At 37.2% G+C, this 18,832-nt stretch overlaps 1 protein-coding gene across 2 annotated transcripts in view; it reads left to right on the plus strand.

The window, feature by feature from the left end:
* Positions 1-18,832, plus strand: part of synpra (synaptoporin a) — a 100,956-nt gene that overhangs the window by 35,834 nt on the left and 46,290 nt on the right. The window contains exon 2 of one of the 2 annotated variants that reach the window (XM_088636219.1): positions 7,434-7,516. The exons of the other annotated variant lie outside the window; for it this stretch is intronic. Coding sequence (XP_088492345.1) covers positions 7,434-7,516 — 83 coding nt within the window. The remainder of the gene's footprint in view (positions 1-7,433; positions 7,517-18,832) is intronic. 2 annotated transcript variants of the gene reach the window in all.

The raw sequence follows: 18,832 nt of genomic DNA on the forward strand, positions 1-18,832 counted from the left end.
GATACTGACCTTTGGAGGCAGACGGACGGAACAAAGGGTCGCACCGGACAGGAGACTCAGAGGTGGTCGGAAGCACCACAATAGAGGCAGTGCCACTCTGACAGCCTGTGGTTGCGTTCCTCAGGAGTAAGAGTGCGTGGGAGGTGTGACAAGAGTGGAACCGGGAGCGTTGTGGCTGGCAGCCGAACGGAGCATGAGACATTCAGTCCTTCGTTGTTGTAGACTGACATCGATCTCTGTGGCCAAGAGAGCAAAACTCTTCAGGGTTGGCGCATGGTAAGGGAATTGGGCTAGACGATCCTTAAGTTCCTCGGAAAGGCCAGCACGGAACTGATGAATGAGGGCTATTTTATTCCAAGCGAGCTGAGCGGCCAGGACCCGAAAGTCCATCACATATTCCTGGAGGGGGCGGGTACCCTGCGATAAAGCCGATAGATGCGAGGCGGCAGAGTAGGAAGATTGCACCTGTCCGAAGGTGGCCGTCAGCGCTGCCTGGAACTGTGCTACGTCCGAGGTCTCGGGGGCATTCCTGGCGAGAAGACCTGCAGCCCACTGCATCGCCCGGGCAGAGAGGTACGCTACCATAAATGTAATACGTTCGCGGTTGGTGGGAAAACAATCCGGATAAAAGCTGAAAGCCATCCAGCATTGAATCAGATAAGCCTGACACATACTCGGGGTGCCATCAAATCGGTCCGGTGTGGGAGGAGGCAGGGGAGAAGAGGAGGCAAGAGAAACTGGTGGCAGAGTGGGATTTATGGGAGGGTGGGAAAGGAGAGGCTGAGGAGGGGAGCTGGAGACCAGATTACCGAGGTGTTGAACGCTGGCATTGAGCTGGTCAAGAGCCTGAGAGTGCTGGGAGAGCACCGCCATGGGATTGAACAAGCGACAGGCAGGGGTCAGGATCCAAGACAGCATTCTAGAGGCGAAGGTACAAAATCGAGTGGCAAAGAGGTAGTCGGAAAAAGCAGGGTCAAGGTCCAGGGGAGAATCAGTAGTAAGGCAAAGGCGTAGATAGTAGGTAAGCTCAGGGAGATAATCTCAATCGTGAGCACTGACTGGGGGACTGATGAGGGTTTAAGTAAAGGACTGATTGACGCGTGCACGTTTGGTACGGGGAGAGCTTGCCTGCGTGAGGGAGATTCGTGACAGAAACTGTCTGCTTTAAAACATACAGATCTTATCTCATACATATCTTTTCTCTGGCCTGGTCATTTGAGCTTAGTACTTTCCCTGTCTCTTTTATTTTCACAATTTGAAAATGAGTTTCAATGTAAAAACATTCAAAGGCTTTCTCCTTTAGTTATAATGCAAACTATCTCCAATTTCTAAAATCATAATCATTACATTTTCAATTGTAAATGTTTACACTTTATCCTGATCTGAGAACTCAGAATATGAATATTATGTTAGTGAATTAACCAAAACGTGTATGTATTCAGACAGTTATGCTGTTGATGCTATATTTTAATCCCAGTATTTTAATGCTTTATTTGCTACTGTTCTAAAACCTAGAAAAAGAATCCCTTTTTAGGGGATAGCTAAAAGCACATACTGTAAACTCTTTTTGATTTTTAAGAAGTACTTTTACACTTCTACACAGACATTCCTTTAAGAAATTTTAGAAAACTTTTACAAAGTATACTACAAAAATAACCTCAGAATTTCAGACAGTTAACATAATAGCAAAAACCTAACACTGCCGCAGTTCTGCTAGTTAGGCTTGTAGAAAAGGTCACAGGCAGATAATGTAATGCCTGGTTAATGTGGGCTTGTTTTATTAGCATAATGACAGCACAATGCATGGCACCTGTTGTTGTTCACATTCATTTCTTCTTCCTTTGGAATCCATTACTGAGCACGTTAAATTTGTGTTCAGCAGATCCTAATTTGTACCCTTTTATCACAGCATTTCTGCCTGTTGTCACCAGTTTTAGTGTGCTCTGAAGAATAAGATCTTTGTGAAAATGCTGGTGACCCAGCAGGTGAAAATATTAACTGTCTTTAGCTTTTATTCAATTGATGTATATTTGCTGCCTTGTTACAAGAAAATTACAAATAAGATTTGAAGAACTCCACACTATCCTTTTGTTCTCAGCATTGCGAAACAGCAAAGTATGAATAAACAGCAGAGGCAAACAGTTTCAGAAAAGAATACATATATTTCATTTTAATTTAAACTAAAGATTCAAATGAACGTAATCTTACATGCAACCAACTGCTTTGATAAATATTTCTTAAATCCATCAACCTAACTTTTTTACAGTGGGGAAAAATGTGTAATACATAGTTTTAAAGAGCAGTGCAGGTATTGTATAGCCTCTTATGGCTGTATTGGCTTTGTGACTTTCCTATTTATCAAAAACTTTGTTTTCCCTAGCATAACACTAATCAGGTTTTATGCTTTTCTTTGAGAAATGTTTCACAAAACGCTACAAACCATGAGGATTTATCAATTCTAGATTCCACCTTTTGCTGAACAAGCATGTTTAGTTTAGGAGTGCAGGCAATGTATAAATCTAGGTTCTGGAGATGTGCTAGTGTCAGAAGTAAAATTTAGAGTTTTGTGTACTTTGCATAATCAACCTTAATGTTGTCTTAATAATCAAATTTCACTTCTTATACTTGGGATCCACTCCAGATTTCCTTCCCTTAATCAGGGTCTTTATGAAATTACTGGAGTATGTGTTTTAATTGACCATATTCAATGGCTGAACTGCTTTAACCGACATGGGATCTGTATAATTGTCATAATAACTTCCATGCCAATGTCTTCTGTCAGTTTCAGATTTTGAGGATTGAGGGATTCTGATACACTTTCGTTATGTTGATCATGGTAATCATATTTTCCAGATGGAAATCACTTATATCTCTTATAAAGAGACTACAGAAATTATTGTACTCTTAAAGAAAGGTTGACAATCAAAGATTAAACATTAAAACATTATTGAGAATCACACTACTGTATGTTTTATAGTAGATTTGTTGGTTACAGCAATACTGACCTTAAATCTAATTTATAATTATAAATAATGTTTTACACATAGAAAATCTCTCCAAATCTCATACATTTGACTAAAGAAAAATGTTAATGATAAAAGCTACATGCATGCTTATGTTCTTTCTTGACAGCTCTGAATTTAATATTCAATTTACTGTTTTCACTCCAGCAATGATTTCTTCATATAGTCATGGTATTTATTGTAAATTAGTTGTGTATTTAAAAATAAAATGTTCATACATGTTTTTATTATTAAAAACATTTGGGAAGGCATCTAAATTTCAATGGTTAAAGGAATTTAAAAGGAAAGTAAATGATTTACAGTTAGGTCATGGAATTTATTAGTATTTTTTATATGAAATGGAAGTTTCAGAAATAAATTCTGTGAATACTGACTGCATTGCAGTAAAATACTGCCAGATATGTAATTGTCATTGTAAAAGCTTTTCTTAGTTTGATGCATCAGCACTGTGGAACAGAGTGAATAGAGAGCTAAATCTAATGTATAACACAGAAAGCCAGTGGAAATTAGCAGCATGTTTAATTATATGACTAGATGAGATAAGCGGGTTCCAGTCACTTTTGAAAAACGAATTAAAATGCTATTATCGGTCTGTAACCCCATCCCCCACCCAATCAGTTTCTGTCCTTGGTTTACTGAGTGTAATAAAGAATTTTAAAGAACTACATGAATTGTGTGAATTATTTCGAGAGGCTATCTTCTCATTTACAGTTGTTATTTATGTAACTTGGAAATGAAAGGTTTTAGGATAGAGAAACATTTGCTAAGTTAGATTAGTTAGAATGTGGTGCCATGGTGGTAGAGTGGTCAGCATTGCTGTCTCACAACATTGGGGCTCTGGAGTCAATTCCTGGGGTGCTATCTGCGTGGAGTATGTACTGTATGTTCGTGTGGCTTTCCTCCAGGTGCTCCAGTTTCCTCCCAGAGTCCAAAGGTATACACAGTACTGGTACTGTTGGTGAATTGTCTTTTGGGAAAGTTGGCCCAGGTGTGAGTGTGAGCGAGTCTGTGTCTGTATGCCGTGCGATGGATTGGCATGCCGTGCAGTGTGCACATTGCTTGCCTGGAGAGGCTCCTCCTCTCCCGTGACCCTGGATTGGAGAGAGCAGTTTGAGAATGGATGGATGGACAGCTGGAATGTTTTACATGCACAGAAAGCCAGCTAAGGTAGAATTAAAGCTGTTGTTTCACCAGGCTTTTATTCTCCAAATAGGCATAAACACTTCAAGGCAGAAAAGTGTATATCTAAGTTGCAATTTTTAAATATGATTTTTTTTTCATGTCCAGTAAGCATGGAAACATCAGCCCTCTTCTTGTAGCTGTTGTAATATCCCTGTTACCTTCCTCCAATAAATGCTCAAACAGTCACTTTATAAACAGTCTCTGGAGAATTACAATTCCTCTTTCGTAGTATTACGCATTTTAATATTCCTTTAAATATTAAGTTATTACATATGCAGAATTATATTTTGGAGAAAGAACTATCAACAGAGACAGATTTGACTTTGAGATCATAACATTTTTATTTTTTATTTTTGATGGGGTAAGTTGTCCCCTTTAAAGCTTTTTAATTTTTTTTTTATTCTGTATTGATTTCAGTTTAAGGTGCCATCCTAGAGCAGTGATTCTCAGCCCTGGTCTTGAAAGAACACTCTGTCTGCTGGTTGTTGCTCCAGCTGAGTTGTTAATGACAGGCTAATTGATTTTAGTTTTCCATGTGGTTTCTGTAAATTTCCTTTCAGCTCTTAAAAGGTCAAATGGGATTTGTAATTTGTAAACCTTGCATTATTTTTTAAGCTTTAAAACTACCCATGTGCATTGCCTAAATTGTAACCCATCTGACCTCTGCAGAAGGAAAAATAATCTTTACTGTGGGCATGTCTTATACAAAATCATTCCCACCTGTATGTGTTCATCATCACCTGATCAACTAGAAATCACCTGACTATTTAGTCAGAAAAAACAGCCACTAAAGGGTGACAGAAGAAACAAATTAAATTCATTGATCAATTCAGTTATCCATACCGATGGAGATGAAAAGCTCAGGTGGAATGAAATGAAATGACTTGCCTTTACATTACTTACTACATGACAAGGACAAAACAGTGAAACAATTAATCTTATTTTGTAGAATCATTGTGGCTGATGAACACTTTCATGGCCGAATGAAGTTGAACATGCAGAATATAGGTCATACAAAGCTGAATTTTGCATATTCACCGAGGTGTTTGACTTTGCAAAATTTCATTTGCTTTTTTTATTAAATTGTGCTATGAAATGAATTACTTGGGATATTTGCAACTTAGTTAGAACTCTATTTGTCAATATGTCAGTGTCAATAAATGGTTTCCAGAACTACTGGAGGAAACCAGTCTGATTTTCCATAGACATTCAAATCAGAGAGCTGAACCTTCAAGTTCAAGTTCTAGCTTGTAAGAAGTTTCTACTGACTAGTTATTAGAGAAAAAGTCACCTAAGTGGGCATTGTCTTACATTTAGTTTATTTAATCATTGAGAGATATTTTACATCTCTAACTTACAGACCTGAGTAATTTATTTTTAGAAAATGCAATCTATACAACTCCTGTCAGTAAACTAATAAGAACAGAGTGATAAAAGAGCAGCTAATGAAATCTCCTCTTCACCCCCTGCAAAACTAAGCAAACATTCACTGATTCCCAGTTGTAGTCTGTTTGAATTGATATTAACAACAAATTTTATCACAAGTCTAATAAACCTCAATAGACTAAATTATTGTACTCTTTTATTAAACAAAATAAAATGTTTCTGGCTTTAAAAAAGTACTCAACAACTCTGTGTACCGTGATCCATGAAGGGTTTGTTTACATACTGTAGCCTTCATACAAAGGTTTATACTGTCTTTTTGAGTTGCATCTTTATTCTGTACATCTAGTATTAGCCATTGATTTGTAACTTACAATATTTTGGTGTTCTTATTTTGACTAACTCAGTTAAACAATAAGCAATTTGTTCATAATTACAGAATGTCCTTCACAATTACTCAGATTTACTCTGTGACCAAATTCATTATTCATTTCCATGAGTAAAGTTGGTGGGTTTAAAATAAAGAGTTAAAGGTATTTCAGATCAGGGAACGAGTCCTTGTTTGTCATTGAAATGCCTTTTTTTGATCACCAGGTGGCAATAATATTCTGACTAAAAACACTGTTTTGCTGTGTAAGTAAATCAACAGGAATCTCCTTAAAAGCTGCTGGCTTTATTATTGTAAAAAGACCATATCTTTTACTCTTCTCAGAATAGTAAATATGGACTTTCAAACTTGAGACCATTAGGTTTAAAAGAGGAACTCAGTATATACTCCTAAGCCATTATATATAATTACAATATATAACTATATATAATATATGGACTATATATAATTACACTATAAACTTTATGCCTTTTTATGGTAAACTCTGATATAGCTGTGGCTGTACCTGTTTTTGTTTTTTTCTCTTTCATTCTCTTTTTTTCCTTAATTTCATTTTTCATTTCTTTTTCTTAAGTTCATTGTTATTCTCTTAAAAACTGTGAAAATTAACGTCTGCTGTGACTACTCTGAAATATTTAATAAAAAAGTGATAGGGCACAAACAGACCCTCTAAATGCAAAATTTCAAAGCTTCAGGACTTTTATTTGTGGAGAGTACTATATAAGCACTAAATTGTACCTGTTTTTCTCATTATGTGCATTAAACTGGGAAAATTACAAAAAAAAAAAGATTATCCAAAGCTGGGTAGCTTTTACAAAAAATATTTTTCTTCTTTTGGACTGGGTTTCCATTCAGGGTGTATCCTTCCTTGTGCCCATTGCTTTCCAGTATAGTTTCAGTTCCCCTGTAACTGTGCTGGATAAAAGCAGTTAGAAAATGGATGAGGTTCTCTTCAGGACACAGTAGCTGTATTTCTTTATGTAAACTGAAGAGGGCAGCAGAGTCATTCATTTCAAAGAGAAAATTCAATAAAATCCAATTACAACTCAGCATTCAGTAAAGGGAAAAAGCCTTCTTGTCACAGATGTTTGATTTCAACACTATTTGCATGATTGTATCATTGCAGAAAAAAATAAATTGGTGTTAAATAGGTTGCATTTAATAGACCCGATTCATAACTGCGTTTGGTGTAATCCGATAAAGTATATTGGAAGAAGCCTTGTTTTTTTTCTTGGACTTTAATTATTGCTGTAAGTTGTCTGACTCATGTAGGTTTCACACTGATGGGGCCTTTCACTAATTAGATCAAAATGGAGTAAACTAAGGGTGTACAAAACAATACAAGCTTGAGGTGTGAATTAGATTTGCTAGATAATTTGTTGAGGGAAATATGGTTTTAATTAGTATGGTTTTCAGAAGTCAATTATGCCTGAAAGCCAAATGCTTTATATCCCCAGTAAACCTCTGCGACAGACAGCTCAGTGGGTGGCTTCAAGAAAGCATGATTTCTAAGGGGTTCCAAGAAGAATCTGAAGTAGAGGTACTGACTAAATAATCCACATCTAATAATATTACTATTGCAGATAAAATGTCTAAAATAATTATGTATATATTTTATGTCTTCAGACTAAACAATATTCTCATTAAATAGAAAATGTGTGCCTTTTTGTTAGAAAAACAAAAAGTAAAACCGTTTTTGAAAGGTATGTCAACAAGATTCATTTTAAAGGAGTAGGACAAGGGTAAGAATCAATGCTCATGTGTTTCAAACTGTTTCCTTCAGCAGGTTAGTCTGATTTCTCAAATGTGTTAGCCTTTGAGGGTGACGCAGTGGCAAAACGGTTAGTATTCTTGCCTCTCAGTGTGAGGGACCTGGGGTGCTTTCTGCTTGGAGTTTGTATGTTTGCTCGTGTTCTCATGGGTTACCTTACAGGCCCAGCTGTGAGTGTTTGCTGTCTGTGTGTGCCCTATGATACTATCCAGGTTGTACCCTGCCTTGCAACTGTTGTTTGGGATAGACTATGGCACTACTGCGACCCTGTATGAGAAAAAACAGTTCGAAAATAGATGGAATAGATGTTTAAATGAATAACAACTACCCATCACACCTAATCAATTATGACATCATTTTAATAAAAATCACCAACTTCTACGAATCATGTCCACCAGTACTGTGCTATATTGATCTTTTGCACTGTACATGTCTGCACCTTTGTTTATCTGGTACATTTAACATGTGGAAGGGAATTGGTTACCATGTACCTCCAAGGTAACCAAAGGTAACCTCAAACAGTTGTGGCTGCTGTTATCTAGGTTGTCATGACAGAAACATTTGGCTGAACTGATTAATTAGTTTCTTAGAACAGAATGCTGCATGTAAGTAGTTGCTACTATGTGATCGAGTACCTACAGTACCAATGGGATCCCAGCTCCAATCCTTAGAAACTGGAATCCAAGATGTTTCTAAGTCTCTCTTAAATATTTGTTTAAGAACCTTAACTGGGACCAGTTAAGCCATATTCCATGTAGAAATTTTTCATATTTTAAGAAAACACAGAATCCCTGCTGGTTTCTGGACAAAAAGGCAGAATGTGAAAGCTGCTGAGCTGGAGAATGAGTGTAAATTAGACAATCTGCTTGCCATCTAAGGAAAATTATCACTTCTTGTTTCAGAATAGCTATTTTGTTTATATACATACTGTACCGTATACAGGCTTGGGTTCCTTGTTCTTAAATCTTAATATTTATGCAATGATTCAACATTGAGTGTTAAATGATCAATAATGATTTAGAAAAACAACAGCAAAAAGAGTTTGACACTTCATTTTTCCAGATTGCTCCAGAAGACTTGTGGATTATTATTTAATTGAAGTTTTCTTCAACATTTTGCAAAAGTTTGTGGGGAGAAATTAAGATTCACTTGGAAAAGAAATTATTTATTTGTCTTGCAGGATAACTAGAGTGGAAAACCCTTCTGTTTTTTAAAAGACAATGGTTACCAATAGTAATTAATGGACTTATACCCGGACAGGTACTAAATGGTTTCCATTCATCAGTCCTTAAAAGTAATAAGAAGCTTTAGTACAGTACACTCTATGTGGAGATTGGTTTAGAAATTGATTATGGGTTCACATCTCTAATAATCATGTGTACAGTACATGTTGTTTCCTTTAGAAAATCAAAGCAAAATGAAGTATGAAATCTAAGAGTCACTGTTGAGCTAGAGGAAGAAGAGGACATCCGAGCAGGAACAAAGAACATCTGAAAGTATTAATCACGGCATATTTCCCCAAACCACATCAGCCTTAATGCTGCTTACTATAAATAAAATCATAATAAAAACGAAATTCCTAAACGTGTTATTAATGTATTTCAGTCTTTTTTTTTTTCATTGGGATTCTCAAATGTCCAATATGGCTTCTCTGGAAGACATGTTAGAAATGCGCAGTAATTTAATGCTTAACTCTATTAAAGGGTAATTAAGCATGCTGTTGCTCAGTGTGACAGTAAATAGCATGCCACATGCTCCCTGACAGGGTATCATGCTGATAAATGGAGAATGGCTCACACTGATTTGTTTTATATATATATAAAATCTCTTCCACATAAGATCAACAGCAGCACTTTGAAATTGTTCTCCATAATTATCATGCCAGGTGGTAATACAGCCAAAAAGGATTCGTTTAGTCTTTTGTTTCCTTCTAAATAACTATCTGGAAAGTTTTAAGCTGACAATTTTAAAGGTTACCGCTAAGACACATTGTAATTTAATGGGAAAGTCAAGCAAACAGAAATGGGGGGAAAAAACTGCACGGCCCATTTACTTCCCAGATGCAGTATATCTCTGGAGATGTAGTATTTTGTCTGAATTTAGACAGAGCATATTCCTGCTCTCAAATGAGTACAGGGACAAATTATTTGGCTCTTATAAAATCACCCCTTAATCATCCTGTAGTTCTGACCTTTCTTTCTTTCTTTCTACAGTAGAGTAATGTATGTGAGAGGAATGTCTCTTGACTCTGTCTCGTAGTGTAAGGTGAAACTATTCAGGTGATATCATTCCCTGGGACCCTCCAGAGTCTATAGAATACCTGTGATCAGAGACCACAGCCTTTTGCAGTAAAGAGTTGGAGACTTAACAGGGCTGTGCTGGTTGAGATGCCCCTGACAGCAGTTTGAATCTGGGATCTGATGTTACATCCTGCGGCCCAGTTGCCTTTCATCAGAACATAAGATGGGTTCAAATAATGGAGGCTATTTTGCCTTTCATGCTCGTTTGGTTCAGTTTTAGTCTCATAAGTATTCCTGGCAATACAGATGATAAACTCCACTAGAAAGGGACAATTTAGAATAGTCAATCAAACCCAAACTACTTGTCTTTTGGGAGTTTGGAGGAAACAACAGCACCAGGTCAAAACCCTTGAGAACACAGAAAGAACATGCAAACATGCGCCCAAAACCAGAATCAAACCTGAAATTGCAATGCTCTGGAGCAGCAGCAATAACCTGTTTTGGCACACAGGCTGGTTATTTTTAAGGCAATGATATATAGTTAGTTTGGGTGGTACAGTATTCATTGTGCCATATTTTGATAAACACTGATGTCCAATGATCTTCACATAAGCTAAAAGACAATGTAAACTATCAGAGCTTGTGGAGCAGGGTTCTCAAAAAGTCCCTCCTCCTTGCTTTAAAAAAGCTGTGTCAGGTCTGTTCCCAAACATACGTAAATGATCTTAGCACAATCAGGAGCTACAATATGTTATTAACATCAACAGTTTACTTAAACCTGGCACTAGTGTTTTCTATGATTAACAACTGTCTTGACTTGTCTTAAGACATGTGAGACGAAACCATTCTTATCAATAGGGACCCTTTTAATTCAGGCTGATCAGAATCTTTAAAAAGCACATCACTAAAACGTAAGATAAATTATACAGTAGAAGCAAATATGACGAGTTGTATTAATTCATTACATTTATCAATCAAATCTAATTGACATAGTGCGCTATGTTAGAAGACTTTTGTACAATCCTGGGCCTTGGTATGTATGTTATGATTTATGAGAAGTGAAAAATCCACTTCTGACCATGCCACAACTAATCATGTAGAGTAGTTACTCTACTAAGTAGAAATAGGCTCATGTAGGAATAGGGTTAGTGTTGGTGAACAGCGTGGATACAGTATAAACTGTCAGAGCAGTGCAGTGGGAGTGCTCAGAAAAATTAAAGTCCCTCTTCCCTACTCTAAAAAAAGCTGTGTCAAGTCTGTTCCATAACATGCTCAACCCTCAGGCGTGGTGTTATAACCTCATCCAGATCTCTCCCATCATTTTAATATGAAGAACCCCCCAGTGCTCGTGCTCTTTCTTTATGATTGCCTCAGTGACTGTACCTGGTGTAGTAGAAAGTCAGGGCTTAGCACAGTGTTTCCAATGCTGGTCTTGTAGGGCTGGTATCCCTAGGGCATCAGCACCTGAAGAGCTGGAGAATGTTGTTAATTCGATCCCAATTAAAGAAGTAATGAGCTGACTTGTGTCATTAAGATCTGAGTTGAAAACCTGCAGACATACTGGCCCTCCAGCACTAAGCAGCACTGTTGACTACGTGTGTGTGAGTGAGAGAGAGTGACCTTCTTTACGATGAGTCCCTTAACTACAGGTACAGTGCCTGGGTTTGTTATGGATTTAAATCCTGCACCTCCTACTTTTCTTCACAATGAACATAGAACCCTGTGGCTTTTGCTTGTCCAACCAGGGTGATAGTGAAAGACAGAAGAGAGATTTTGCCATAACTTTTTATATTTATATTTTTTAAATGAACACTGCCTTTTGTACTGCTGATTCAACAGGAATATATGCATACCATTATGCAGTAACACGTTTTGTACAATAAAACAAGTTATCGGTCCGTAACTTTAAAAACAGTTGAGAAATAAAATATTGGAACTGCTTTTGATGTTTTTAGTCCAGTGTCAAAAGAAACAGCAGAATTAGCCAGTGACTTCTGAAGACCGTGTTTCTAGTATTTTTTTCTTCTTAGTTTTGAAAATAATATTTAAATGGATTATACAAAGTTTAGGCTTTTAAGAATGGTTATATACCTAACTCTGTTTAACAGAAATATTAAGTTAATTAAAAAACAGTGGTTTCAATAGTATTAAATAATTTATCACATTTAAATCACTGTTTTAAGTTTGGTTGCAATGCATTTTTTCTTTTGAAAAGAAAAAACCTGCCAGCATTATTGAGCTCCACTTAGTATATTCAGGAATGCTAAGATGAAGAACTAAAATACCTCTGCTACCAGTGTTATTTGCAGTGAAGTCATTATTTGGTGACTAAACATCAATGTTCCTGGAATACTTTTGTAATTATTTGAAGATTTCCCACATGATTCCAAAATTCCTATGAAACTCAACCCCCTGTTTGAAAAGTCGTGAGACTAAGCAGGAATTTAAAGGCTTATGAGAAGCTGGGTCAAAGCTAAACTTCAGAGCCATCAAGTCACATGGTTTGGTCACCTTGTCAGTAAATGACATAATTTGGAGAATGTTGTTGTTGTTTTCTTAAACTCAACATCATAGAAGTTCAAAATTCTTAGAACAGAATGGGCCTTTTTATACTCATTTACATAAATGTAAAACACACTAATTTTTAACACTCTTTTTACACTCAATAAATTAATTTATTAAAAATGTGTTTATTACAAAGTCATTGGTCGTGATTGGTCATGTGGACAGGCTGCTATCTTGGATTTGGCAAAACAAATCTCCAATTAAATCATTATACCAATTAAGCAAAACTAGTTACACATAGGTATGTGTTATCTGTCAAATTGTTTGTGGCGGGGACACTATACAGTAAAAAGAGGTGCCATCTTTCAGATGAGACAAAAAACCAAGGTCCTGACTCGCTGTGGTCATCGAAAATCCTCAGGTGTTTCTTAAAAAGATTAAGGGTATTACCCTGGTGGCCTGGCCTAATTACCCATTGGCCTTTACCAATCATGGGCTTCTAATAATCCCCATCTATGAATTGGCTTCATCACTCTGCTCTCCTCCCCACTGACAGCTGATGTGTGGTGAGCGTTCTGGCGCACTATGACTGCCGTCGCGTCATCCAAGTGAGGCTGCACGTTGGTGGTGGCAGAGGGGGGGGAAATCAAAGAGGAAAAGTAGCCTTTGGGAATCGTGTTACATAACTGAATAAAGCTGATTGTTATATGGTGTGGCAGCCATATAACATCTTTGATATGTCCTTCTTGTCAAATGAAAATACCTTATAACTCTAATGTGTGCAGATGGGGTCATTGTTACTATGGAACATACTGTAAATAGGATCTCTTACTGTATGTGCTTCAGCAAAAAGACTTTGGTTGTGGCCTTTGATCTCCCTCAAAAATCAAAAGTGTATCTGTGTTATAACAGAAAAGGAAAATGTCTGCTTAACCCCTGATGATTGCTGCTTGCATCTAAAGTATGTTTATATGTGTGTTTCTCTTGCTCAGGTGGGAATTTAAGAAATAGCTCAGTCTGAGTTGTTACTGTACATCCTGAAACCTGCAATAATGAAAGACACAAGCCAGTCTTATCTTAGTCTTTTTAGAACCACATCTTGTTTATTTCATCCGTCTCAAGTTCTTTTTTCTTCTGCATAGGATGCCCTACTCAAAACCATCATTTTCAATAAGAACTTCAATTTTTAAACTAAAATGCAAATGGCTCATTCATGTCTTTTATCAGAAGATGCTTCTAAAAATGTACACATCTATGTGTAATCAACTAAAGAGACTGCTCATGCTAAAGCAGGCAGATAAACCAGAGTTTAAAGGGTGCAGAAGTGGGTCTGCTTTTAGCTGAAGTCCTTGCCCATTGTAGTGCCAGCACAGCATTAGTGCTCATGCTTTATCTGGTGAAGATTTCCTTGGGAATTTGAGAGGAATTGGCCTTGCCCAGTAATTCCTGTATCTGAATCCTGTGGACTCTGGGCATGTCTTCTTCCTTTCTTGTTTGATTTTCCTGTGTGCAAGGAATGCTTCCATGTTTTGATAACCCACTGGTGCTGCACTGCTGCTTTTTAGGAGGATCTCAGCTCATTATACTTGCTTTCCATCTGTAAAAACTAGCATTCAAGTTAGATGCAACCAATACTTTGAAGAGGTTTGTGAATAGCATATGCATATTATTAACCTCATCACTTCTATCATTCCTCATCATATGCATACATTGGCGTATTAGTATATTCATTAGTATGTACATTAATATATTCGTTGCATATAAATTCAGACATCTTCTAAATTTTTTATCTATGCACGCGCCTGTAAGGCTTTTAGGTGCTTGTAATTGTGGATTCCGAATGCTGCATTTCATTATGTGCCCCTTATGTTTGACTTAGACACTTCTAATTACATTAGAATCTTTCATGAACGAGGCACACAGAGGTTTTATTAACTACAGTACACTACAGTGCCCTGAAAGAATAAAATGAGAATTCTGTCATATGTAACACAAGGTGCCTATTGGGCTGTTGGTGCTAGTGTGCTCTGGATTGCTTATTTATAATAATAGCTGCACCATCAAATTGTAACTTTGTTATACAGTATATATATCAAGGGGTGCTCATTTTATAGTACATTGTAAAATAAAAATTTCAAGTCAACATGTTTCACGATTATATTCAGCTCTATTAAAATGATTATGGACCCCACTTGGATTTCTGATTGACTAGTGTTGAATTGAAATTTTTTATTAGCCTCCTCAGCCCTGTGGGAGCCCACAGCTCAAGAAATTTTGGTGTACTGCACATTTTGGTTGAGTTATAGGCTGCTCCAGCTGGGAGGTCTGTCTTCCAGGAGATTAGGAAATAACCATGTTTTGTGTGAGTTATGTAATTCAAGACATGATTGCTGCTGCCTGCTGCTGTTAATTAGAAGGACACATGATATGGACAAGGAATCTAGTTTGTTAAGACCAAAATCCTTCATATTTCTGTAGTGCTGTTTTATGATGGAAAACATACATTCAAAAACTAAAGCTGCTAAAGCTGTTTTTTTCTCCTGAGCTTTGATACGGTTTATTTGCAATTTACGCTTATTTTTTAATAACACTACACAGAAACATAATGCTCTAGATTCACAACAGATACTGTATGTTCCAGTGAAAAGCATTGTTTTTTTGGAGGGGGCAGGGGAGTCAAATGTTTCAGTTTAAAAAGTCTTTATGTACAGTTGACAGGTTTGTCTGGGAAATGTAATCCTCACAGGGATCCTTTTCTGTAGAATTGCTATGAATGATAAATAGATCTACCTTTTAAGGCCCTGATCCCCAGGAAGAGAATGTGCAATAAGTGACAATATGTTGTACAGTATTTAAAGTGTTTAAATAATATTATTTTAAATAATGCATCCAGTATTTATGTAGTATGTCTTAAATCCCCAGCTCTTAAATATTGTACCAAATGCAAAAAATAGCATTATAGATATCCACATTCTTTAGGGTGGGAAGGGGCGGTCAACCTTTACAAAACTTCTGAGTTTGTATCCTTTTAATTGTCAATGTTAGTCAAAACAAGACCCCGAGCGTACAACCGAAACTGATAACAATACAAACAGTAAAAGGGGGGTAGGCAGGAAAGATCAGCATTTATTTCTGTAGGTTTTACCTTGTGTTCATAAAACTGTTCAGGTTTATGTGTTAAATTGAAATACTAGGTAACACTGGATAATTCTTGATCAACATGCGACTGAATTGTTTTTTTTTTTGTCATAGTCTGCTTTTCGAGACTGTAAATGTGAGTATGTATAGTATGTATTTCAGGATTACGTGACTTAACTTTGCATTTGAAATCTTCACTTTTCTTTAAGTTGAAGCTTCTGTTCGGGTTCTAAAAAATGAACCTCTATTTGCTATTTATAGTGACTGTTTATAACTGTGAACCTGTAACCTCCTAAAGAAGGCAATCCTGAAGTCGTGTCTTCAACCAGGTCAGTCTTGTCCAATTATTGCTCTTCCTGAAGTGACTCATATCATTGCAGGATGAAAGCTTCAATCAGACAATCATGTCTGAACAATGAACTAAAAATAGGAAACAGAATTGCTCTTATAAAAATAAAAATGGGACCTTTCAACACTGACATGTCACCAACCTTGGTTGTGATATGGAAGTCCCATGTTTTGCTTCCTGACAGAAAGAGTTTGTGCGTAGGCAGCTCTGGAGTCTGTGTGTAGAATGTGACCCAGACCCTTCTTTCTGTTTTCCTGCTGCTTTGAAGGACTTTGTCACATTTCCAGAGTGGCTGGGTTGGCGAAGAAGTACTGTTGTTGGAAATGAATTATGTACAGTAGCATGCTCTCTGCTCATCAGCAGACATGAGTGTGTCTCCACCCAGACCATCATACTGCCCCAGACTGTCAGTCCCCCAACTACCCAAATTTTTTAGGTGTTTTTGATGAGATGAGGTTGAAGCTCTGCTGGGGTCCTGAGGATCTGTTACTCCAAGAGCCTGTCCATCCTTGCCTGTCCATCATGTGCCACAGTTGTTAGTCAGGTTGTTCATGAAACCAGACTTCCAACTTTTGGTGAAACTGAGTTTCTCAGTTGCCCTGTGTGGGGTTGGCATTGTATTTCCCCTTCTGAAGAGCTCTGTGATCAATGGCAGGTGACTGAATGCTGAAAATAGGGTGAATGGGGGACAGTGATAGCCCAATTTATAAAACTTATAATAAAAACTCAACTGGTCAGGTAATACCATTTGAAGTTGCATGTTTTTTTTTATTTTCTGTTTAATTTCATGGTGAGGAAATAAACAGGCAGTCACTTCAAAGGCAAGTATTAGTTACACAGAACTATAAACACAACACAAACTTATATTTACAACTGAAGCGGTCTAGAGCCCAAAGCTTTACTTTAAACTTTCCCTACTAGATTCCTAATATTTCCTACTCTGCAGGCATGTGGTACTGTTGGTAAGCGATGTGCCTCTTCTGCAGCTGGCTTTGACCCTCTGGTACAGGGCTGTGGTGTTCTAAAAGATGAGTAGTTTAAAAGTGGGCAGGTCTGAGGAATCTGCCTACACTTCCTCACTCTCTCCCATTTGAGGATCAGGTGCTTTGTAGCTGTGAGTTGTGAAAAACATAATTGCCGATTCCGAATTTTGGTAAATTAAAAAAAAATAAACAGCTGCACCCAGTACTCTTTCATACTACATCCAATACATAACAAGATTATTTAAATACCAGTAATAGAGACATACAGTAATGGTGGACAGAAAAGGTCTTTATTTTCCCACTAAGAAATAGTTTGTTTTTGCTTCACAGTGACAATACTGTGCTGTCAATGGCTTGTGCCTTGATCCACTGTACTATTGTGATACAGCAATTTATATTGAGTAATCAGCTATGGGAATGGACTCAGGACCAACTAAAGAAAGCATTCTTGGTTATGGAAAAAAAAGGGGCCTCCATTGTCTGTAGACACATATAAAATTGTGACTTCATGTTTAAAATAGTCATAGTGTTAATGTAACTCTCGATAAAAACAGCAATATACATATAAATGTGGATTATACACTAAAAGCAATAATGGCCCTGTAATAATTTTTAAAAGATATGTTTACAGTAGTCACCATACAATACCTAATTCCATTCAGTCACACATTTAATTAAATGATTAATGAATACAGTACAAAGGCTAGATATTGGCCATGCATGACTATGCATAAAAATTGTACGCCCTTTTCCCAGCATTCACTGTGGTGGATCACTCCCTTCACTCCATTATCATCCTCTCAGAAGCTCCTGGCTTAGTTTGCTTAGTTGGGGGTTGTAATGTCCTCATTCTTATTGCAAGTCTCTGTCCCCTCGGACAAGACAAATCTTTATCTCAAATGGATTATTCACTAAACCGCTCAATGTCTCTCTTCAATAATGCTTTATTACTCCTGTCTGGGTAGCTGCATCCAGAGGGATCACTCTGTGCAATCAAAAAACACAAAAGAGAATATTAAAATCTGGGATCTGGAACATCAGGACCATCATAGTTGGCTCAGACAATGACCAGACAAAACCCCATACTACATGTGTGGGTTGAGAGCTCCGGAGATTTGACATTGACATCACTACCCTGAGAGAACCTTGATGAGCTGGATACAAGCAACTCACTCAGGGAAAACCAGAAGAAGATTTTGAAAAGAATTTGGTTTGACAGTAAGGTTGAAATTATCAAACATCTACTGTACAGTACATGATTTCCCTGTTGGAATCAGGGAGCACCTCAAGCATCTTCATCTAAAATTAGCAAGGGAACTATATGCCTTCATAGGAACAGGTAAAGGTTCATTCTATGCTGAAAGGCAAAGAAAAGAAACACTGCGTTATGTCAAGGCTATACAAGTGTAGTGTTCTATTCTTTTCTTTACCTTTCAATATGAAATGAACCTTCACCTGTTCCTTTGCAGCCTTTGCAACTGATGCTGCATCCTACTCAAATGTCTTATACTGTATGCCTACATGATTTCTGCATATACACTCACTCTAGTTTCAGATGACAAAACAGTTAGGAAGATTTATATGCCAAGGGTGAAAAACATTCTTTGTGGAATCCCAAAGGAGGACACATTAATTCTACTTGGAGAATATCAGAGTTGAAAGAGATACCATTCTCTGGAACAGACCCACTGGTAACAAAAAGGTTGTAATATATCAATGAACTAATCACTACCAATACCCTGTTTTTCCAGAGGATCATCTAGTTATAGTTATTGTTTCTACAATCTGCACAGAATAGAAGTGGACAAAAATGGACACAACATCCTGGCAAAATCCGCTATCTAAGCACTGGCATCTGATTTAGTATGTT

This window comes from Lepisosteus platostomus, chromosome 6 (genome assembly GCF_059453375.1).
Source record: "Lepisosteus platostomus isolate fLepPlt1 chromosome 6, fLepPlt1.hap1, whole genome shotgun sequence".
In the NCBI taxonomy this organism is placed as follows: Eukaryota; Metazoa; Chordata; class Actinopteri; order Semionotiformes; family Lepisosteidae; genus Lepisosteus; species Lepisosteus platostomus.